At 47.3% G+C, this 24939-nt stretch overlaps 1 protein-coding gene across 1 annotated transcript in view; it reads left to right on the plus strand.

Moving 5' to 3' along the window:
- Positions 1–1369: 1369 nt before the first annotated feature.
- LOC145341170 (solute carrier family 2, facilitated glucose transporter member 2-like) overlaps positions 1370–24939 on the plus strand; it is a 39380-nt gene continuing 15810 nt past the window's right edge. The window contains exons 1-6 of the mRNA XM_080186090.1: positions 1370–1471; positions 7874–7969; positions 13600–13793; positions 16087–16211; positions 17060–17175; positions 19777–19939. Of these exons, the coding sequence (XP_080042216.1) occupies positions 1436–1471; positions 7874–7969; positions 13600–13793; positions 16087–16211; positions 17060–17175; positions 19777–19939 (730 nt within the window). The 5' untranslated portion in view covers positions 1370–1435. The remainder of the gene's footprint in view (positions 1472–7873; positions 7970–13599; positions 13794–16086; positions 16212–17059; positions 17176–19776; positions 19940–24939) is intronic.

Consider the following 24939-nt stretch of genomic DNA (forward strand, 5'->3'; position numbering starts at 1 on the left):
TCTTTTGTCCCACAGTATCCACTGTCTCATTTCCATCAGTATCTGCTGTCCCATATCATTCAATCACCACTGTCTCATATTCCTCAGCATCATTGTCCTATATGCCTCAGTATCTGTTGTTCCATATTCCTTAGTCTCCATTTGTACCTTATTTCTCAGTATTCACTGTTCTATTTTTCCTCAGTATCTGCTGTTCAATATCCCTCAATATTCACTGTCCTATATCCCTCAGTCTCCATTGTTTCATATCCCTCAGTAGCCACTGTTCAATATCCCTCACTACCCACTGTCTAATATCCCTCACTATCCACTGTCCATATCCCTCAGTATCCACTATACAAAGTCCCTCACTTCCCACTATATATTGCTCAGTATCCACTATTCACTTTTTTCCCTCACTATCCACTGTCCATATCCCTCAGTATCCACTGTCCAATATCCTTCACTACCCACTGTCCATATCCCTCGGTATATATCTCTCATTTCTCTCTATATCTATTGCTTTATCCACTGTCCCAATTCCTTCATTATCTGTTGTCCAATACCCCTCAATATTTGTTGTCAATGTCCTTTGGAATCCACTGACCCAATCCCCCAGTATCCACTGTATAGGATATTGAGGGACTGTAATAAATACACGCACTCACAGATATGCACTTTCTCAATCTCCCCCAGCTCACAGACATTCGCAGACACATACACATGCAGACTCGTTTACCTTTTTCACACATCGACACAGGGCTCACACCCGGCTGTAACACAATTTTTCTCCTACAGCTCTCACTCAGACACACACACACACACGGACACACACAAGCACTGATACACTGCACTGCTGCCTCATCGCCAGGGACCCGGGTTCAATTCCCAGCTTGGGGTCACTATCTGTGTCGAGTCTGCACATTCTCCCCATATCTTCATGGGTTTCCTCTGGGTGCTCAGGTTTCCTCCCACAGTCTGAAAGACATGCTGGTTAGGGTGTATTGGCCATGCTACATTTTCCCTTAGTGTATCTGCACAGGCGCCAGTGTGTGGCGACCGGGGGATTTTCACAGTAACTTCATTGCAGTGTTAATGTAAGATGAATTGCGACACTAATAAAACAAACTTTAACATACATGAACTGATTCACTAACACACATATACTTAACACACAAATAATTGGCCCACACTCACATTCTGACAAAACAGACAATTAATACTCTCCCACATTCATAGAATTCGGACAATAGTATTCATGTCCAGGCAAGACAGGAATCGATTCTCTCCCAATCCGATTAAATCGAGGTAATTACATCTTTGGCTCGATAAGAATTTGTTAGATATTGGGGCGGAACTTCTGTACAACCCACGTCAGTGAAAAGGGAGGATCCAGGTGACAGTGTCAGTATAGCCTCTGGGCACTTTCACCATTCGGGATTCCTCAGCACCGGAGATGGGGAAGCTCAGAGAGGACAGGAGACCGGGGAAGGTAAGAGTGAGTGTGAGAGTCTGTCAGTGGGGGGGTCTCAGGGCACTGCTGCTCCTCTGCTGTAACCAGGCTCCTGGTAACATGTGGGGAACTTACTCAATTTCACACGAATCTTTGGAACTGAGCAGGTGTCAGTTACATTCCAAGCTCTGCCTCACCTCCAGCCTCCCTAATAACCCAGCCCTGGCTGCTGGACCACCTCAGAGACCCCCCCAAAAGTGGAATAAAGCCCGGAATTTCTGTAGCGCCTGACAGGTAGCAGTGCTTCTTTGAGGTGTTGTATTGTAGGAAGCGCAGCAGCCAAAGACAGCAAGCTTCCGATAAATGGAGAAATATTAGCGGAGGTTTTATAAATCCATCCAGAAGGTCCGACTGCTCCTCAGTCTAGTATCTGATGCCCAAAGTGGGCACCTCCACCAGTGCGGCACTCCCTCAGCACTGCACTCCAGACAGCCTGGCTCAAAGCTCCACTATGGGGTTACCATCCGCGTCGTTCTGATTCAGGGCAGAGTGATTGTGAGTGATAAAGGTGTGATCTTCCCGAGAAAAAACACAGGAAAGACCGGTTAAACACAAACTGCAACGGGGAGGTTTATACAGAGGGAAGGCATCGGTGAATCCATGTGAGTTTCTCGCTGTTTCATGTGGAGACTCTCAGCCCAGACTCTCACTGACTCCCATCCCAACGAAATCCTTCCTACATTTTGACATTTATCAGTGGAGACTCGGAATGGTTTCTGTGATGACGCATGTTTTAGACACCCTTGCATCAGGAATATAAATATTGACCAATTTACTGAAATGACCAGTAAATATTAACATCTCGCTGGACATTATACAGAATCCCCCTCAGTGTGTTAGTATTGATAGATTATCCCCAGGGAGTGTGTCAGCACTTACAGAATATCTCCAGGAGTGTGTCAGTGATTTCAGGGGGTCCTCAGGGAGGGTGTCAGTGTTTAGAGGGGGTCCTTGGGGAGTCTCAGTGTTTACAGGGGGTCCTCGGGGTATCTCAGTGTTTACAGGGGGTCCTCGGGGTATCTCAGTGTTTACAGGGGGTCCTCGGGGTATCTCAGTGTTTACAGGGGGTCCTCGGGATATCTCAGTGTTTACAGGGGGTCCTCGGGGTATCTCAGTGTTTACAGGGGGTCCTCGGGTAGTCTCAGTGTTTACAGGGGGTCCTCGGGGTATCTCAGTGTTTACAGGGGGTCCTCGGGGTATCTCAGTGTTTACAGGGGGTCCTCGGGGTATCTCAGTGTTTACAGGGGGTCCTCGGGTAGTCTCAGTGTTTACAGGGGGTCCTCGGGGTATCTCAGTGTTTACACGGGGTCCTCGGGGTATCTCAGTGTTTACAGGGGGTCCTCGGGATATCTCAGTGTTTACAGGGGGTCCTCGGGATATCTCAGTGTTTACAGGGGGTCCTCGGGATATCTCAGTGTTTACAGGGGGTCCTCGGGGTATCTCAGTGTTTACAGGGGGTCCTCGGGTAGTCTCAGTGTTTACAGGGGGTCCTCGGGGAGTCTCAGTGTTTACAGGGGGTCCTCGGGGAGTCTCAGTGTTTACAGGGGGTCCTCGGGGAGTCTCAGTGTTTACAGGGGGTCCTCGGGGAGTCTCAGTGTTTACAGGGGGTCCTCGGGGAGTCTCAGTGTTTACAGGGGGTCCTCGGGGAGTCTCAGTGTTTACAGGGGGTCCTCGGGGTATCTCAGTGTTTACAGGGGGTCCTCGGGGTATCTCAGTGTTTACAGGGGGTCCTCGGGTAGTCTCAGTGTTTACAGGGGGTCCTCGGGGTATCTCAGTGTTTACAGGGGGTCCTCGGGGTATCTCAGTGTTTACAGGGGGTCCTCGGGGTATCTCAGTGTTTACAGGGGGTCCTCGGGATATCTCAGTGTTTACAGGGGGTCCTCGGGATATCTCAGTGTTTACAGGGGGTCCTCGGGGTATCTCAGTGTTTACAGGGGGTCCTCGGGGAGTCTCAGTGTTTACAGGGGGTCCTCGGGGTATCTCAGTGTTTACAGGGGGTCCTCAGGGAGTCTCGGTGTTTACAGGGGGTCCTCGGGGAGTCTCGGTGTTTACAGGGGGTCCTTGGGGAGACTCAGTGTTTACAGGGGGTCCTCGGGGAGTCTCAGTGTTTACAGGGGGTCCTTGGGGAGACTCGGTGTTTACAGGGGGTCCTCGGGGAGTCTCAGTGTTTACAGGGGGTCCTCGGGGAGTCTCGGTGTTTACAGGGGGTCCTCGGGGAGTCTCAGTGTTTACAGGGGGTCCTCGGGGAGTCTCGGTGTTGACAGGGGGTCCTCGGGGTATCTCAGTGTTTACAGGGGGTCCTTGGGGAGTCTCGGTGTTTACAGGGGGTCCTCGGGGAGTCTCGGTGTTTACAGGGGGTCCTTGGGGAGTCTCGGTGTTTACAGGGGGTCCTCGGGGAGTCTCGGTGTTGACAGGGGGTCCTTGGAGTATCTCAGTGTTTACAGGGGGTCCTTGGGGAGCGTGTCTTTATTTTTGTATCTGTACGGCCTAATTCCTCTCCAACTCAATTTTCAAATTTGCTGACTACACCATCCTTTTGAATCGGATCTCAAACAATGAAGAGACGGAGTACAGGAAAGAGAGAATCTGGTGAACTTCCTCAATGTCAACAAAATGAAGGAGGTAATCACCAACTTCAGGAAACATAGTGGAGGGCATGCCTTATCGGCAGCTATGGGGATGATGTAGAAATGGTCGCGAACTTCAAGCTTTTAGGTGACCAGATCACCAACAACCTATCCTGGTCCCTCCCTGCTGACATTATAGATAAGAAAGCCCACCAACACCTCGACTTCCTCAGAAGGCTAGGGAAATTTGGCATGTCAACTATGACTCTCACCAACTTCTACCGATGCACCATAGAAAACATTCTTTCTGGTTGTATCATAGCTTGGTATGGCTCCTGCTCTTGCAATAAACTACAAAGGGTCATGAACAAAGCCCAGGCCATCAAACCAGCCTCCCACCCATTGATTCTGTCTACATTCCCCACTGCCTTGGAAAAGCAGCCAGCATAATTAAGGACCCTATGCACCCCAGACATTCTCTCTTCCACCTCCTTACCTTAACAACCTTAAGGTTATTAAGAAAGCGTACAGTGTGTTAGCTTTTATTGGTAGAGGGATTGAATTTCAGAGCCGTGAGGTCATGTTACAACTGTACAAAACTCTGGTGCGGCCGCACTTGGAGTATTGCATACAGTTCTAGTCGCTGCATTATAAGAAAAATGTGGAGGCATTGGAAAGGGTGCAGAGGAGGTTTACCAGGATGTTGCCTGGTATGATGGGAAGGTCTTATGAGGAAAGGCTGAGGGACTTGAGGTTATTTTCGTTACAGAGAAGAAGGTTACAAGGTGACCTAATTGAGGCATACAAGATGATCAGAGGGTTAGATAGGGTGGACAGTGAGACCCTTTTTCCTCGGATGGTGAGGGCTAACACGAGGGGACATAGCTTTAAATTAAGGGGTGGTAATTATAGGATGGATGTCAGAGGTAGATTCTTTACTCAGAGGGTAGTAAGGGCGTGGAATGCCCTGCCTGCAGCAGTTGTGGACTCGCCAACTTTAAGGGCGTTCAAATGGTCAGTGGATAGGCATATGGATAACATTGGAATAGTTTAGGTTAGAGGGTCATTAGATTGGTTCCACTTGTCGGCGCAACATCGAGGGCCGAAGGGCCTGTACTGCGCTGGAATGTTCTATGTTCTTCTATTGGGAAAAAAGAAACAAAAGTCTGAGATCACATCCCAACCAACTCAGAAACAACTTCTTCCCTGTTGCTGTCAGACTTTTGAATGGATCTACCTCGTATTAAGTTGATCTTTCTCGACACCTTGGCTATGACTGTAACACTACATTCGTTTCCTTTTCTATGAATGGTATGCTTTGTCTGTATAGCTTGCAAGAAACAACACTTTTCACTGTAAGTTAATATATGTGACAAAAATAAATCAAATCAAATTTCTCAAGGGTCCCCGGAGTGCGAGAGTATTTATAGATGACCATGTTCCTTGATTGGTGTTGCCTGCCCTCTGATCCTTTATCCAGATGGATGGTATTGGTGGGCAATGGAGTAGAGAGGGTTAATTTGACTGAGTTACATTGTCACTACAGACCCAGCATGGGTCTGTGAGCAGTGGTTGGCCAGGGGCAGTGCTGGTGGGAGATTTGACTATTTCCCGAGGCATGGTACATTGGGCAGACCATGCAGATGCTACAACAAAGGATGAATGAACTCTGCTCGACAATCACCAGGCAGGAGCGTTCTCTTCCTGTCGGCAAACACTTCAGCGGTCACGGGCATTCGGCCTCTGATCTTTGGGTAAGCGTTCTCCAAGGCGGCCTTCACAACACACGACAATGCAGAGCCGCTGAGCAGAAACAGATAGCCAAGTTCCGCACACATGAGGATGGCCTCAACCGGGATTTTGGGTTCATGTCACACTATCTGTAACCCCCACGACTTGCCTGGGTTTGCAACATCTCACTAACTGTCCTGGCTGGAGACAATACACATCTCTTTAACCTGTGCGTAACCCTCTCTCCACTCACACTGTCTGTACCTTTAAGACTTGATTACCTGTCAAACTCACATTCCAACTAGTATCTTGTGAACTGAGTTTGTGTCTTTATATGCCCTGTTTGTGAACACAAGTCCTCACTTACCTGATGAAGGAGCCTGAGACTCCGAAAGCTTGTCCAAAGCTGTTGTACTTTAACCTGGTGTTGTGAGACTTCTTACTGTGTTTACCCCAGTCCAACGCTGGCATCCCCACATCATATCTCCCCTGGCTCAGAGGTAATGAAGTGTTGCCTGAGATTCTGTCAAATTTAAAATCTTGAAACTTCTATGGAATGGCACAGTTTAGACACTGTTAGTTAGAGTGAGACTCTAGAGGTGAACCTTTCTCAGTGTTGAACACTGTTGCCTGGCTGATGACACATGCTTCTTAAATATTTAAATGAATATTTGGGTGGATTTTGTCAACATAGATGGCCATCCCTCCTCCTGTAATCAAATATTTAATTCATTGGCAAATTATTTAACTTACTGCTTAACCCACTGTGTTATCAGTAGAGGCCACTTTAGCAGATTGTTCAGGGTGAAGAATTAACAGAATCTCAGAATCACGTACTTCAGAAAAGGCCCTTCAGCCCATTGAATCCACACCAACATGTCAGAACCACCTGAATTCCCACCTAAGCACAGCTGCCAACACTTGGCCCATTGCCCTGAATGTTCTGATGTGCCAAGTGCTCATCTAGATACTTCTTAAAGGATGTGGGGCATCCCACTTCCCCCACACTCCCAGCCAGCGCATTCCAGACTGTCACCATCCTCTGGGTAAAGATTTTCCTCACATCCCCCACCCACCACCCCCCCCCCCCCCCCCCCCCCACCAACCTTCCTCACCTGGTAATTGGGAGAAACCTTAACTGATACATTGCTATTGTCTCTCTACAACAACAACTTGCATTTATATAGCACTGTTCACACAATAATGTTTATCAGTAGCGCTTAGGTTTGTTGTGACATTGTGAAATAAAGCACATGGCAAGATCCCATACATGGTCTTGAAGGGCAGAACCAGTTAACTCTGTATTGGTTGATGGGGGAATGTTTATTGGGACATTGGAACGGTAATGCCTAGCTCAAAGTAGTTCAGCCCCCCTCAGTGGAGTGCCAAGGGGTGAGCTTGAATTACATGACTGAGTTTTTGAGCTGATACTGTACCACATGTTGGAGTTTGAGAGATTTGCTGGTGAGATTGCATATCTATTCATGGTGATGTCAGAACATCAGGCGGATTTCAATTGAAGAGAGTTTCTCCATCTACATCCTATTCCCTAAATGACTTTGCCCACCCACTCTTAACCCTCACCCCTTCCCTTTCCCTCACAAGCTCCTCCCCATTCCACTGTCCTCCAGTCCCTCGCCCCAGTTTCCCTCTCTCCTGTCCTCTTCCCATTTTCTCCCTGTTCTGCATCTCATTCATTGTCTCTCCCCCCACCATTCCGTCCCCTTATTCCTCACTCCCTCTCCCAATCCCTTCCCTCACCTCCCAATCCTTCCCCTCATTCCACATGTCTCAAATCCTCCCCTCACTTCCCTATCCCCCTTTTCATTCCTCACCTCCCAACTCCTCCGCTCATCTCCCAATCCCTACTCTCATTCATTCCCTCATCTCCCAAGCCCTCCCCTCATTCCTCACCTCCCAATCCCTCTCCTCATTCATTCCTTACCTCCTTTCCCAATTTGACTCCTCACACCTTCCCTCCTCACCAGCCTCCTGTCCAAGGCTTTTCAGTGATCATTGCGTTGGTCGCAGATTCTCAAGAACAGACTGGTCTAATTTGTGGTCTTCTGTTATCTTCTTTCAGGAACTAACGGGACTGCTCCTCTTTGTTGTCTTCACCGCAGTGCTCGGCTCACTACAGTTTGGCTATGGACTTGGAGTGATTAATGCGCCCCAGGAGGTGAGACTGTCCCCTAAACCCACTGTAGTTAGTGACTGTCTCACCCTGTCTCCACGGACCAGTTGGTTTACAAAAACAAAGTCTTGCATTTCTGTAGCACTTCAATAACCTCAAAATCTCCCAAAACACTTTACAGCCAATGTGATGCCATGCCTGTTGTAACGGAGAAATTGTAGCAGCCAATTTACACACAGCAAGATCCCACAAGCAACAGTGAGATAATGACCAGGAAACCTGGTCTTTTTACAGACTTTTGTTGAGGGATTAAACATTGGCCAGGGCATGAACAACAACAACTTTCATTCACATAGCATCCTTAACACAGTAAAACGATCCGAGTTGCTTCAGAGGAGCATTATCAAGCAACATCTGAGAATGAGCCACCTACAAAGATATTAGGACAGATGACCAAATGTTTGACCACTCTGGTATGTGTTTAGGAGTGTTAAAGCTGAAAAGGCAGAGAGGTTAAGAGATTTTGGAAAGTAATTCCAGAGCTTAGAGTCCAGGCAACTGAAGACACGGTAACCAGTTGTTTAGAGGCTAAAATCAGGAATGTAGATGCCAGAATTGGAAGAGTACAGTGACTCTGTTCTGTGGAAGGGTCATATAGACTTGAAATGTTAAGTATGCTTCCTTCTCCACAGACGTTGCCAGACTTGCTGCATTTATTCAGCATCTTCTGTTATTATTCCAGATTTCCGCAGTATTTTGCTTTTATTAGATCTGGGAGGTTTGTTGAGGATTACAGAGTTGGGGAGAAGTGAGACCAAAGAGGGATTTGCAAAAAAGGTTGAGAATGTTAAAATTGGGTTGTTGCCAGTTTGGGGACATTCCCTGTTCTTCTTCGGGCAGTGTCGTAGGATCCGACAGGGTCACTGTGAGGTCAGAGGGGAGCTTTCTGTTTAATATTTCACCTGAAAATCTGCACCTCTGACACTGCATCACTCCCTCAGTACAACAGCAGGTGTTGGCTTGAGCCATCCTGATGGGTCCAATGGTTTCTGCTGAGCTGTATCACCCAGTGATTCATCAAATTAACCAGATCCATGAAGAGGCCATGGGGAAAAAGGAGAAAAGAAAAGCAGAAGCAGTTTAAATGGCAATATCCCTCCGAGGAGAAAGCTAGCACGAGGGGGCATGGCTTTAAATTAAGGGGGGGTAGTTATAGGACGGATGTCAGGGGTAGGTTCTTTACCCAGAGGGTGGTGAGGGATTGGAATGCCCTGCCTGCTGCGGTTGTAAATGCGCCTAGTTTGGGGGCGTTTAAGAGATCCGTGGGTAGGTTTATGGACGAAAAGGGATTGGTTTAGGTTAGAGGGTCATTGTTTTTTAACTGGTCGGCGCAACATCGTGGGCCGAAGGGCCTGTTCTGCGCTGTAATGTTCTATGTTCTATGAGTCTGCTCCACCATTTAACAAGTTCATCTTTAACCTGATTCCACATCCCACTTTATCCCCGTATCCCTTAATTCTTGAAACATCCACAAATCTCTGACTGGAACATTTGTTTGTCTTTGTGGCCACACAGTGTAAAACACAGAGGTACAGCATTAAAAACATCAACAGCAACAACAGCATCAGACAATGGAAATCACACTGACAAGTCAAAGTCATTAACTTTTCAACATTCACATCAACATCAGACAAAGCAATTATCAAAAGTCCAATGTGAAACAAAAATTGTGACTGTCAATTCATGAACCAAATTTCTGAAGTTTGATTTGATTTGATTTATTATTGTCACATGTATTAGTATACAGTGAAAAGTACTGTTTCTTGTGTGCTGTACAGACAAAGCATACTGTTCATAGAGAAGGAAAGGAGAGAGTGCAGAATGTAGTGTTACAGTCACAGCTAGGGTGTAGAGAAAGATCAAGTCTAGGGAAAGATTTGTACTGATGATCACACAAAATACTGTAACTGTGAATAAAGAACTTTTCTGGCTTAGAGGTAGTAATGCAACATATCAGTTTATAAACTTAATCAAAAATCAGCCTTCTCTTCTTTAAAAATGTAATCCAAGAATTCTTAAACATTCCTCAAAAGCCTTCCATTTTTTCCTCTGAGCTCTCTCTCCATAAACTGTATGGTCAGAATTTGACCATCCTGTCCGCTACGGGAATCGAAGTGGATGAGGGCTGGGCCATGGGAAGGTCTGTTGATCTCAGGTGGGTGTTTACAGTTTCGGGACAAGCGAGGCTGTAAAATCCTGCCCTATATCTCTTTGAAAGTGTGGATTCCAAACTGTGGATGCACATGCCAATGATGTGAGGGTTAAGTAGATTGGCCATGCTTAATTGCCCCTTCGTGTCAGGCAATTAATTAGCAGGGTAAATACATGGGTTTATGGTGATAGGACCTGGGTGGGACAGTTGGCAGCACAGACTAGATGGGCCAATGGCCTTGTTCTGCATTATAGGATTCTATGGTTCTCTGATTCTATGATATGGGCGTACCAGCTGCTGAGAGAGTTTAAGATAAACACTGACATCCGTGGGTTTTAAAAAAACAGTGATAGGTTCAGCTGGCTATTAAATGAGGCATTTGTTGGTTTTGTAGTGAAGGATTTAGCCAATGCAGCCGCCAGTGTGTGAACAATTATGGTGCTGTATCTCACTCAGATGGCATGTTCACACACCTCTGACCTAGGCACACTTCCCAATCTCGTCAAGGCCACCCAGCTCCTCATGATTCTTGATCATTGGGCCTCATGCTCCCAAATACCCAAATACACACTCGGTCTTTAAGCTCCCAGTCTCCCGCTTCTGCCTCTGAGCACCCCCCGCTCCCCCAACCCCAGCACCACCACCAACAACCACCCCCACACCCCCCTAATTTCTCATTAACCTTCTCAGGCATCTCTTTCTCCACATTCCTCCCGTCAACCTCCTGATCCCTCAGTCTCCGCTTCCTGAATCCACTCTCTAAAACCCCCATTCCCCCACTCCAGTGACACAGTGGTTAGCACTGCTGCCTCGCAGCGCCAGGGTCCTGGGGCCAATTCCAGCCTCAGGTCACTGTCTGTGCGGAGTTTGCACATTCTCTCCGTGTCTGTGTGGGTTTCCTCCGGGTGCTCCGGTTTCCTCCCTCGGTCCAATGATATGTTGGCCATGTTGAATTGTCTCTTAGTATTGGGAGGTTAGCAGGGTAGATACATGGGGCTATGGGAATAGGGACTGGATGGGAATGCAGTTGGTGCAGACTCAATGGGCCAAATGACCTCCTTTTACACTGTAGGATTCTATGATTCCCTCCCTCAGCTTTCGAGTTTGGGAAGATGGCTGATGTAAGTGGCTGATGGCTTTCTTTCAGGGATTTTTCTGACTGGAAAGTATAATTTTTAAGATGTCACTCAGCCTTCTGTAGTATTGCATGTTCCACTGGTTATTGCCGTTCTGTGGACAGAGAATTACTGAAAGACATTTCATTCTCTCAACAATTCCTTTAATCACCCGCTGATTCATACAAGGGCTGTCGGTACTAATGAGTTGCATTTAATTGCTTGGGCCAAACTAGCTTGAATTAGATTGAGCAATCACATAGTTTACATTGACATCTGGCACGCCCATTCATCCAAAGGAGAATGCACCTCGTTAGATTGTGTAAATTGAAAAGGTAAAGTGTAACGTCACCGTAATCCCAGAAGATCATACTCCACTCCACCCTTTGAGGGGGAGGGCTGAGTGGTGCTGATTTTAACCTGAGGATCACCACACCTCAGGCAAGAGGCAAGGTTAAGAAAACAGAGCAGCCATGAATAACCTTATTATTGAGGCTATTCATAATGTGTAAATTACACCGCACAGGAAGAAAGAATACCTTCTTACTGAGGCTGAAAGACCTGAGGGTGAAACTGTGAGACACTCAGGAGAATTACTGAAACGTATCCACCCAATACAGAGCGGCACCATTTGGAAGAGGAGCAGGGGAGTTCTCCACAATGTCCTGGATCAATACTTGTCGCTCAACCAAAAACAGAACCCAAGGAAATAGATTGTCTCTTGCGGCACGGTAACACAGGGGCTAGCACTGCTGCCTCACAGCACTAGGGACCTGAGTTCAATTCTGGCCTCAGTCACTGGCTGTGAGGAGTTTGCGCATTCTCCCCATGTCTGTGTGGGTTTCTTCCTGGTGCTCCAGTTCCCTCCCACAGTCCAAGGATGTGCAGATTAGGTGGATTGGCCACACTAAATTGACCCAAGTGTCAGTGGATTAGCAGGGTAAATGTATGGGGTTATGAGAATAGGGCCTGGATGGGATTGTGGTTAGTACAGAGTCGATGGGCCAAATGGCCCCCTTCTGTATTGTAGGGATTCTATGATAGTCATTCCTGTTTATGGGAGCTTGCTGTACACAAATTAACTGCTACATTTCCTACATTACAGCATTCAAAACACATTTCACTGCCTGCAGATGGTGAGGTGGAGAAAGGTGCTATATAAATACAAATTCAGCAAGATTGTGCAATATGTGGGCTTTGCTTGTAAAATGACCAATTATTTCCCATTCCGTGCTTATCTTAAGAAGGTGATGGATCTTCCTCCTGAGTCATTGCAGTTTTTGTGTGGTGGGTGGAGGGGTGATGGAGGAGTGAGGAGATAGGGGTGGGGGAGTGGTCAGTTGGGAGGGGTTGGCATTATTTCACTGTTCTGTTAGTGAGGGAGTTCCAGGGTATTCACTGAGCAACACTGAAGGAATTGGCAATAAATGCCCAGGTTAGAATGGTGCGTTTGATTTGGAGGACGACTTAGAAGTGATGGTATTTCCAACGCCACTTCCTATCTCGGTTTTTGGAAGTTGGGGGATTTGGGAATTGTTACTAAAGAAGCCAGAGAAAGTTGTTGCATTGAGCAAGGCGCAAATCCAAACAAGATGCATCAACTGTAAGGAATGACTTTGTGACAGGGAATAGTAAAAATATCCCACGTAGATCGGAAAATACGAAGATCCGATCAATGATTAGGGAGATTCTGTGCTGTACTGTGGCTCAATCAGATACATTATAAATAGATCATTCAGGCAGTTACCAGTGGGTCAGACAATATCCCAGGGCAGAGTTAATAAGTGAGATTTTCTCACCCTTCCTGCAGACAGAATCGTCTGGCCCCGGTGAAGGTGACATCCTGTAGTGGGTTCCTCAATGGTGGGCTGGGCAAACCTTGCAAAGTGCTGCAGACATCAATGGGACTGGAAGATCCTGCAGGGTGGAGGGAGAGGGGAACACAGAAAATCCCACCCAGATTTAGTGCTTCAAGTTCATGATCTTCCATCAGAAGTGGATAAGGGTAGAGAGAAATGGGCTTTAAACAGGTGCAGAGTCAAAGAATGAAGGAGGGGAAACCAAAAGAGAGAAAATGCTGGAAAATCTCGGCAGGTCTGGCAGCATCTGTGAGAGAAAAAAGCTGACGTTTCGAGTACCGACGGTCCTTTGTCAGAGCTCTTGATATTTCCAATGAAGGAGGGGGAAGTGACAAAAGGAAAGATCTGTGACAGGGTGAGCAGTAGGAGAGGTGAATGATGGTTCAAGGGAAAGAGAGATAGTAACAAGACAAATAAAGAAGCAGAATGTGTTCTAGAGGAGGTGTAATGGGAAAAATGATGTCATTGTGGCTTTCTCATCCTCTCCAGATTATTGAGAAACATTATAGTCGTGTCCTCAATGTCGCCCAGAACGAGACAACGGCTGCGAATCTCACGCAAGGAACCAAAAGAGTCAAACATCACAGCGTCACCATTTACTGGACTTTATCTGTCTCGGTCTTCTGCATTGGGGGGATGATTTCCTCCTTCTTTGTTGGTTATCTTGCCGACACGTTGGGCAGGTACGGAACTAGATCAATCGCCACTGGGCTCAGCTAGGAAGGCAGAAAAGAAAATCGGGACAACTTTGAACTGAACAGCACTCAGATTGAACTAATTATAATTTTGACCCCCTTTCCAAAATTACCCATGAAGGGCTAGATGGCCTACTCCTGCTCCTATTTCTTATGTTCTTATGTTCTAATACTCCACAGAAATGCTCAAATCCGTGTAACATATTTCAAATTGGCCTCAGCCCATCCCGGCAAAGGAGGAGTGAAGTATTTTCCCAGGGTTCCTTGCTGGATAGTGAGCATGTCAAAGGTCAGATGCTTCTGTGGTTAAATAACCAACACTCGTTGCCTTCGTTACCCTGTGAAGAATCTGAGGCTGGCGGAGAAGAAGGAGGAATTTGAAGCAGGTGATGGAAAGGTGGAATGTTAGAAACATTTGTTTCCCACCTTTTTCACCAGGCCAGTGATCACTAAAAACAGCAGTGATACAGCCTTCGATTGCTGCTGCCCACCTGAGAACCGGGGCACAGTACGTGTAAAATGGGATATTGTGGAGATCAATTAATGCCCCAACAGAATTGGGCAGCACTAATATTAGATAGCTGGTGTAACATCTGATATCGTCTCCCACTGCTTAAGGAGAGGAGCTTGTTACAGAACCGATGATTGCTCCCTCCTCACCAAACTCCCCTCCTGGGAACTTCCTCAGGGATTCTACTGATTTGCCATTGTAACCTCAACATGAGCTTGGCGGAAAACCCATTCAGGGAGTTCTGGGGGTCCAGCAAGGATCAGGAGGCACCCGAGGACACTCCCAGCATTTCTCTGTCAATCTTTCTTTCTCTGTTGTATTCACATTAGGATTGGCAATACTGATCTGAAAACCTCCCTCCGATTCCTCCTAAGATCCAAATAAATTCTCCTCACCTCTCCCTGTTCTCAATATCCTCATGACATTGAGGTTGAGGCGTTCCTTCCCAGGAGCGCATTATGGTCCCTCCCTTATAAAAGCAAATTAGAAGTTAAAAGTTTATTTATCAGTCACAAGTAAGGCTTACATTAACACTGCAGTTAAATTACTGTGAAAATCTCCTGGTCGCCATGTTTTGGCACCTGTTTGGGTCAATGCACCCTAACCAGAACATCTTTCAGAATGTGGGAGGAAACCGGAGTACCCGGAGGAAACCCACGCAGACACAGGGAGAATGTGCAAACTCCACACAGACAGTGACCCAAGCCGCGATTCGAACCCGGGTCCCTGGCACTGTGAGGCAGCAGTGCTAACCACCGTGCCACCCCTGTGGATGCTGGAATTACTGCGGATGCTGGAATCTGAAACCAGAAGAGAAAATGCTGGAAAATTTCAGCAGGTCGAAGAAGAGGAAAGAGCTGATGTTTTGAGTCCAGATGAGCTTTGACAAAGGGTCATCTGGACTCAAAACATCAGCTCTTTTCTCCCTTTATAAATGTTGCCAGACCTGCTGAGATTTTCTGGCACTTTCTCCTGTGGCCTCTCCCTTACTTCCCACAATCTGTAGATCCTTAAATACAAATCTTGGCACCAACTTGCTGCTAATTCTAGTTCAACTTGTCTTATTGTTTTGCCTTAACTAACCTTTGGTTGTTCTCTGAGGAAAGATTTAAGGTGTTCAAAATTATGAGGGTTTTTTAATGGTGTGAGGAAGAAGATGCTGTTTCTGTTGGTGAGAGGGTCAATGGGAGACACAGATTTGAGATAAAAGTTAAAGGAAACCAGGGGAGAATTTGAATGTTTTTGTTTGCACGTTGACTTGTTATGATCTGGAATGCACTGTCCGAAAGGACAACGAGCAGATTCAATGGGAAAGCTTTGCAGGCTTTTGGGAGGAGAGTGGGAGATGGGAACTAATTGGATAGCTCTTTCAAAGCTTTTTTAAGCAAAGGCAGAATGGGCCAAATGGCCTCCTCCTATACTGCATGGTTCCATGAGAAACCCTTGCTTCAGGCAAACCTCCGTGGTAACTTGCATTTCTATTTTTTAATTCAATCGTGGGGACATGGATTGTGAGCTGGCCACCATTTATTGCCTATCTCTAGCTGCCCTTGAGTTGCCTTCTTGAAATGTTGCAGTCCACATGCTCTGGACTGACCCACAACACAGTTAAGGAGGGAGATGTGGTCTTTGGCCCACATTCCCCTAATAACAAAAATCAAATGAGGACACCCAGTTTCATCACTTATCAAGTAATATTCTCTTTGTGGAAGGTTATATGAATGGGATTACATTGAAAGAAGTAACTTTAAAACCTGATTCTCTTTGCAGACTGAAGGCGATGTTAGTTGTGAATATCTTTGCAATAGTTGGTGCCCTCTTGATGGGAATTGCCAAGATGGGCCCATCGCACATCCTCATCATCGCAGGGCGAGCTATCACCGGCATTTATTGTGGTAAAGTATTAACACATTTTTCTTCCATGACAAGTAATAACTCTGGCAATTTCCGTATCACCTTTGAAGGTTTCCTCAAAATCTCCACACAATGTCAGTTGGGTGTGAGGAGAGCTTGCTGCGTGTCCAATGGACGTGTCACTTTACTCCAGAGGTGTTACATTTTGTTTTTAACTTATAAAGATGAAAAGATTAGGCATGAACTAAGACTGTGTAGGGTGAGATGGAAGGAAAAGCGGAAATGTTCTCACCTTCTGCTTCCTATTATAGAATTCCTACAGTGCAGAAGAAGGCCATCTGGCCCATCAAGTCTACACCAACCCTTTGACAGAGTGTCCTACCTCAGTCCTATCCCCTGTAACACCACATATTTACCCCATAACCCACACATCCTGGGACACTAGGGGGTAACTTAGCCAGCCCACCTAAGCTGTGCATCTTTGGAGTATGGGAGGGAACTAAAGCATCCAGAGAAAAACCTCAAATTTTTACTTCTTTCCATCTGAATCGAGATAAATCCAGGGAATGGGGGGGTTTGTATAAAGGTGGCTGATACAATAACTGTTTACACCTTGGCAATTAGATTGAAAACTTACCTCATTGTGCGGTCTGGAGAAAGGGGAGAGAAAGCTTTATGAGAAAGTGTATGTTTCTCTTAAACATTCCTTATCTATCTATAGATGTAATCAGTTCGAACATTGCTGTTATAGCAATGAGTTGACACGTGGATCCTGTCAGCACGTTGGTGCTGATCTTGGCATGAGTTTCATTAAAAGGATCTTTAAACTTGAATTGTTGTTTGAACGTTCACGTAAAACCAACCAACCTTTCTTTCAACCCCTTTCTAGGGATATCTACAGGACTGGTGCCCATGTACATAGGGGAAGTCTCACCCACCAGTTTGCGGGGAGCAATGGGCACCATGCACCAATTAGCCATCGTGGTTGGTATCCTCCTGAGCCAGGTAAATTGCAATAGATTTGAACAAGTACATAGACAGGGAAGTTTAGAGGGATATGGGCTAATTGCAGGCAAGTTGGAATAGTTCAGTTAAGGAAACCTTTGTTACATGGGCGATGCCCATGTCCCATTCAATTATGGGACTTGGGCATCGCTGGCTGGCCTGCATTTGTTGCCCATCCCTAGTGATTAGGTTGGCATGGATAAGTTGGGCTGAAGGGTTTGTTTCTGTGCTGTATATCTCTATGGTTCTATGGCCGGAATTTTACTGCCCATCCGCCATGAGAATTGGAGTGGGTGAGGGGTGGACCATGGAAAGGCTGTTGACCTCAGGCCTGATTTTACGGTTTGGGGAGGAGTGCGTCTAAATTGTAATAAACCTTGTGCCCGCTACGGGATTTGAACAAGAGCAGCAACTGCCATCAAGATTCACAACACCAGGTTAAAGTCCAACAGGTCTATTTGGAATCACAAACTCTTGGAGCGCTGCCCCTTCATCAGGTGAGTGGAGAGGTAGATTTACAAACCGGGCATATTTAGACAAAGACACAATTGCAAGATAATGGCTGGGATGCCAATATTTTCAGTCTTTACAGGTGCAGACAATGTGAGAGTAGAGAGAGAGAATCACAGATTAAAGAGGTGTAAATTGTCTCAAACCAGGACAGTTAGTGAGATTCTGCAAACCCAGGCCAAACGGTGAGGGTTGCACACAGTGTGACATGAACCCAAGATCCCAGTTGAGGCCATCCTCATGCATGTAAAACTTGGCTGAAAAGACTTCTATTCCAATCATTATCTTGCCATTGTACTTATAAATGCCATGTTTGGCAAACCTACCTCTCCACTCGCCCGATGAAGGGGCAGCGACCCGAAAATTCGTGATTCCAAATAAACCTGTTGGATTTTAACCTGGTGTAATGAGACTCCTTACCATGTTTAACCCAGTTCAAAGCCAGCATCTCCACATCATCATCAAGATTGTTTAAAATGAAAGGAAAATGATGTGGGTTCTGTAAATCTGAACTAAAAACGGAAGTGTTGTGTGGAAGGGTCATTTAGATCCAAACCGTTTCTCTCTCCACACATCTGCCCAACCTGCTGAGTTTATCCAATTCTTTCTGTTTTTATCAAGACTGTTAGAGCATCCCTCTCAATTCTAACACACAGTCCACACAGATGGGAAGTTTCTCACAGTGAGAAAGGAGGCATTACAATTTATTTTGCCTTAGTTATTCTCATGATGTGAACATTACTGTTAAGGCTGGCATTCATCCCCGAGTTACCCTTGAGAAAGTGATAGTGGACCCACTTAAACCATTGATTAATTTAGAGGTTCCTGCAGCATTTGGTGATTGGGAATTGTTAAACTATGATGGAATCTGACAGCACGGAAGGAAGATATTTAGCCTCACACACCTGTGCCCTTTGCCCCCTGAGTTAAATTGATCTTTGTGAGCTAACTTCCTGTGATGTGTTTGAACTGGGGGTTTCTTCTGGGTGGTTTTGGTGAAGGGTAGGGTGTGGACAGTGGTAAGAGTGAGGACACAGTGAATTTACCCAACCGATGTACACTGAACGATGTATCACTAACTCAGTTAGCGTGGGAGGGTCCCAGTTATCCTTGTGGGAATTTGTTCAGTCAGCTGTTGTTAGATAGGGAGGTGAGACAATCAGTGACAGCTTCAGAGAATCATAGAATCCCCACAGTGCAGAAAGGGCCATTCAGCCCATCGAGTCTGCTCCTCTCCGATATCTTACCCAGGCCCTCTCCCCCACCCTATCCTTGCAACTCCACACACCTAACATGCCTAATCCATTTAACCAGCACGTCTAACCTCCACTGAACCCCAACAAGCCCAAACTTCACCACCCACCCCAGACTCCTGTCCATGAGTGAACCTCCAACCCCCCCCACCGATTCCATCTACTAATTTTAGACACTGTGGGCAGGATTTTACAGCCTCACTCATCCCAAAACCATAAAAATCCTGCCCAAGATCAACGGACCTTCCCATGGGAAGCTCCTCACCCGCTCCGATTCCCATGGTGGGTAGGATGGTGAGATTCTGGCTTTGGATTCCTCCCTGGCCTGTACTTTTTTTAATGGGAAGTTTAAGCTTATCTCCTTCACGGCTGTAAAAATGGGGTGTGTCCTCCCTCACTCCACTGCTTTTATTCTTCATGCTGGAGCCGTGGACCCTGCCGCCTGAATCTCAGCTGGCCTGAGTCAGGAAGGTCAGGCGAGACACACAGTGACAGGTTTTAGAGCAGGTCAGTCTATACAGAGTGGCAGTTCGAGTACACTGAGCGAGAATTTAACGCGGCCATTGCACTCTAACCTTGGAGTCTGGACAGAAACCAGAGCGCCCGGAGAAAACCCACGCAGACACAGGGAGAACGTGCAAACTCCACGCAGACAGTGACCCAAGCCGAAAATCGAACCCGTGTCTCTGGCACTATGAGGCAGCAGTGCTAACCACTGTGCCACTGTGCCAGTTTATGTTCTTTATTGACTGATTGTGAAAGATTTACAAACACCCCGGAAAGGTGCTGTAGAAATGCAAGTTATTTTCTTCTCTGTCTCACTCTCTCTCTCCTATAGGTGCTTGGTTTGGACTTCTTGCTGGGTAATGACCGATTGTGGCCTTGCATTCTGGGCCTATCTGGCTTGCCAGCCATTCTCCAAATCATCCTGCTGCCCTTCTGCCCTGAGAGCCCTCGCTATCTGTACATCAAACTTGGAAAAGAAGAAGCTGCGAGAAAGAGTGAGTGAACAGTATGCACAGAGCAGAACAGGGGAGTGCATCAGAGGGTCAGTACTGAGGGAGTGCCGCACTGTCAGAGGGTCAGTGCTGAGGGAGTGCCGCAGTGTCAGAGGGTCAGTGCTGAGGGAGTGCCGCAGTGTCAGAGGGTCAGTGCTGAGGGAGTGCCGCAGTGTCAGAGGGTCAGTGCTGAGGGAGTGCCGCAGTGTCAGAGGGTCAGTGCTGAGGGAGTGCCGCACTGTCAGAGGGTCAGTGCTGAGGGAGTGCCGCAGTGTCAGAGGGTCAGTGCTGAGGGAGTGCCGCAGTGTCAGAGGGTCAGTGCTGAGGGAGTGCCGCACTGTCAGAGGGTCAGTGCTGAGGGAGTGCCGCACTGACAGAGGGTCAGTGCTGAGGGAGTGCCGCACTGTCAGAGGGTCAATGCTGAGGGAGTGCCGCACTGTCAGAGGGTCAATGCTGAGGGAGTGCCGCACTGTCAGAGGGTCAGTGCTGAGGGAGTGCCGCACTGTCAGAGGGTCAGTGCTGAGGGAGTGCCGCACTGTCAGAGGGTCAGTACTGAGGGAGTGCCGCACTGTCAGAGGGTCAGTGCTGAGGGAGTGCCGCACTGTCAGAGGGTCAGTACTGGGGGAGTGTCACACTGTCAGAGGGTCAGTGCTGAGGGAGTGCCGCACTGTCAGAGGGTCAGTGCTGAGGGAGTGCCGCACTGTCAGAGGGTCAGTACTGAGGGAGTGCCGCACTGTCAGAGGGTCAGTACAGAGGGAGTGCCGCACTGTCAGAGGGTCAGTACTGAGGGAGTGCCGCACTGTCAGAGGGTCAGTACAGAGGGAGTGCCGCACTGTCAGAGGGTCAGTACAGAGGGAGTGCCGCACTGTCAGAGGGTCAGTACTGAGGGAGTGCTCCCCCTGTATTCAATTGGAAATTCTTATGCTTTTGAAGTGTGTGTATCCCTCTTGGAACTGAATATAAGTGGTGAGATTTGGGATATTTTCCCAGAGCCGATTCCCCAAAGGCAGTGACTGGATGTGGGGAGCAGAGGAAGAAATGAAGAAGGATTTGGGTGTGGGTGGTTGTGCTTGGTTAACCCATGGTACGATGGTCTCCACACTGAGACCCAGTCAGTGAGACTGCATTTCTCACAAATCTGCCATCCTAACACGGAGCCTCCAATAACTGAAGAAAGCCATTCAGCCCATTGCCCCCATGCTGGTCACTGGCCTCCCATCAGTTGAATTGGCCTTTATGATCTGACGTCTGCAATGTTTTTGAATCGTGGGATTGCCTTGGTAGGCGCAGGAAGAGCTTTGTTTTTAAATTCTGTCACAGGATGTGTCTTGCCACATTTATTACTCATCCCTAATTGCCCTTAAAAAGGTGGTGATGAGCTACCTTCCTGAGCTGCTGTGGTCCATTTTGTGTAGGCGTACACACAGTGCTGTTAGGGAGGGAGTTGGACCCTGCGGGGGTGAAGGCAGTGCAGAGATTGAATGTTTGTGGAAGGAGTAGCGATCAGGGCGGGGTGCTTTATCCTGGATGGTGTCGAGCTTCTTGAGTGTTGGAGTTGTACTCATCCTGGCAAGTGGACAATATTCCATCTCACTCATAAATGGTGGACAGGCTTTGGGAGTCAGGAGTTGAGTCACTCACTACAGAATTTCTCGTCTCTGACCCACTCTTGTTGCTCAGTATTTATATGAATAATCCAGGTCAAATTTTGGTCAGTGGTACCTTCCGTGATGTTGATGGGGGGCGGGAGTTGAGCAATAAAACGATGCTTAGTTTCTCACTTTTTGGTGATGGTCGTTGCCTGGCATTTGGGTGGCACAAATGTTACTTGCCATTTATCAGCCCAAGCCTGGGTATTGTCCAGGTCTTGCTGCATTTGGACGTGAACTGCTTCAGTATCTGAGATGTCGCAAATGGCGCTGAACATTGTGCGATCATCAGTGAACATCCCACCTCTGACCTTAAGACGGAAGGTTATTGATGGGGCAGCTGAAGATGGCAGGGTCTAGGACACTGCCCTCAGGATCTCCTGCAGTGATATCCTGGGGCTGAGATGATTAACCTCCAATCACCACAACCATCTTCCTTTCTGCCTGGAATGACTCCAATTAGTTGGGTGGGGGAGCTGAGGTGTTGGTGGTGGTGGTGATGGGGTTCCCCCTGATGCCAAGCACTGCCTCGACATCAAGCGCAGCAAGTCTTACCTTACATTTGAGTTCAGCTGTATTGGCCGTGCTTGCACTGAAGCTGTAATGAGATTAGGAACTGAATTCTCCTGGGGAATCCTAGCTGAGTTTCAGGAAATAGATTACTGCTAAGCAAGTGCCACCATTTCATGGTCACCGTTACTGAGACCAGTATTTTTTAATTCCTGATTTATTGATTGAATTTAGATTTCACTAGCTGCTGTCGTGGGATTTGAACCCATGTCTCCAGAGCCTGGGCTGCTGCAATTCCAGGCTTGGGTCACTGTCTGTGTGGAGTTTGCACGTTCTCTTCGTGTCTGCGTGGGTTTCCTCCGGGTGCTCCGGTTTCCTCCCACAGTCCAAAGATGTGCAGGTTAGGTTGATTGACCACGCTAAAATTGCCCCTGAGTGTCCCAGGATGCATAGGTTAGAGGGATTAGTGGGTATAATATGTAGGGATATGGGGATAGGGCCTGGGTGGGATTGTGGTCGGTGCAGACTCGATGGGCTGAAGGTCCTGTTTCTGCACTGTAGGAATCTATGTCTATGTCTATTGCTAATCCAGTGAACAGATGGGGAAATAGCCCAATCCAAATACATTCAATAATGACCATTGTCCACAATCCTGCTAGCAAATGATGCAAGGTGTGGGATGGGGTAAGGAGAGGTGGATTTCAAATCAGTTTCTGATGTGATGCCCCATATAGATGTATAATTAAGCACCCCACGCCCCGGATATTCTCTCTTCCACCTTCTTCCGTTGGGAAAAAGACGCAAAAGTCTGAGGTCATGTACCAACCGACTCAAGAACAGCTTCTTCCCTGCTGCTGTCAGACTTTTGAATGGACCTACCTCGCATTAAGTTGATCTTTCTCTACACCCCATCTACGACTGTAACACTACATTCTGCACTCTCTCATTTCCTTCTCTATGAATGATATGCTTTGTATGGTGCACAAGAAATGATACTTTTCACTGTGAACAGAGTGACAAGATATTGGAGATATTGACGAGCTTTAAAAGTGGACAAATCTCCAGGTCCGGATGAATTGTGTCTCAGGTTGTTGCAGGAGGCAAGGGAGGAAATTGCAGGGGCTGTGACCCAAATTTCTAATTCCTCTCTGGCCATCGGGGAGGTGCCAGAGGTTTGGGGAACAGCTAATGTGGTCCCACTATTTAAGAAAGGTTGTAGAGGTAAGCCAGGGAACTACAGACCAGTGAGTCTCACAGCTGCGGTTGGGAAATGAAGATTCTGAAGGAGAGAATCTATCTCCATTTGGAGAAGCAAGGTTTGATCAGGGATAGTCAGCATGGTTTTGTCAGAGGGAAGTTATTTGGTTTTTGAGCATGTAACCAAGTGTGTGGATGAGGGTAGTGTGGCTGATGTAGTTTATATGGATTTCAGTGAGCCTTTGACAAAGTCCCACATGGAGACTGATTAAGAAGGAATGACGTGGGATACAGGATGATCTGACTAGGTGGATTCATAATTGGCTTAGCGTTTGGAGACAGAGGGTGGTGACAGACGGCTGCGTTAGTGACTGGAGGCCAGTGTCCAGTGATGTACCACGGGGATCCGTGCTGGGCCCCCTATCGCTCATCGTTTATATAAATGACATGGATGACAATGTGGGGACAGGATCAGTAGGTTTGCCGACGACACAAAGATTGGGTGGGTGGTTAACACTGAGGCTGAGTGTGTAATAGGCTGAGTGTCTTGTATTACAGGAAGATATAGATGAGATGGGCAGATAAGTGGCAGATGGAATTTAACGCTGAAAAGTGTGAGGTGATGCACCTTGGAAGGATTACTTTGACAAGGAAGTTTACTATGACAGGTCTTACATTGGGAAGTTCCCTAAGTAGTCTCACAACACCAGGTTAAAGTCTAGTTGGGAAGTTCTGAAGAACAAAGGGTGTGTTTGCCCATAGATCTTGAAAGTGGAAAGGCAGGTTAATGGGGTGGTGAGAAAGGAATATGGCACATTCGCCTTTGTTCATTGGGATATAGATTACAAAAGCAGAGAGGTCATGATGGAGTTGTGTAGAACTTTGGTGAGGCCACAGCTGGAGGACCGTGTGCAGTTCTGGTCGCCGCATTATAGGAAGGATGTGATTGCACTGGAGGGGGTGCAGAGGAGGTTCACCAGGATGCTGCCTGGGATGGAACATTTAAACTATGGAGAGAGATTGGGTAGGTTTGGATTGGAGTAGAGAAAACTACAGGGCGACCTGATTGAGGTGCTCAGGATTATGAGGGGCACGGACAGGGCGGATCGGGATCAGCTTTTCCCCTCAGGGGACACCAGTTAAAAGTGAGGGGTGGGAGGTTTAGGGGGGATTTGAGGATTTTTTTTTACCCAGAGAGTGGTGACGGTCTGGAATGAGCTGCCTGGGAGGGTGCTGGAGGCCTCACATCTTTTAAAAAGTGAGCACTGGGCACGGCACAACATTCAAAGCTACGGGCCAAACGCTGGCAAGTGGCAAGTAGGTGGGCAGGTCATGCATCATTGCAGACTTGCTGGGCCGAACAGCCTCTTCTGCACTGTAGCGTTCTGTGATTCTGCGATGTGACAGTAATAAATCAAATCAAATCAAAAAGAGGAAGTTCCTGTCGAGATATCTGACAGTTGGTTAGTTGGGTGAGGCTGTAGTGACTTGCAGGAATTGTACGGGGAGGGGTGGAGGGAGAGAACGTGGAGGAACTCGTGTGAACGGTGAGAATGATTAGAAGGCAGTCAGTACGCAGGGGAACAGGCCGGAGCAGCGTCTGAACCTTTATTAACGATTATCAGGGCCCAAACGGTCCATAAACTC

The sequence above is a fragment of the Carcharhinus amblyrhynchos genome, chromosome 3 (assembly GCF_965287045.1).
Source record: "Carcharhinus amblyrhynchos chromosome 3, sCarAmb.v2.hapA, whole genome shotgun sequence".
NCBI lineage: Eukaryota > Metazoa > Chordata > Chondrichthyes > Carcharhiniformes > Carcharhinidae > Carcharhinus > Carcharhinus amblyrhynchos.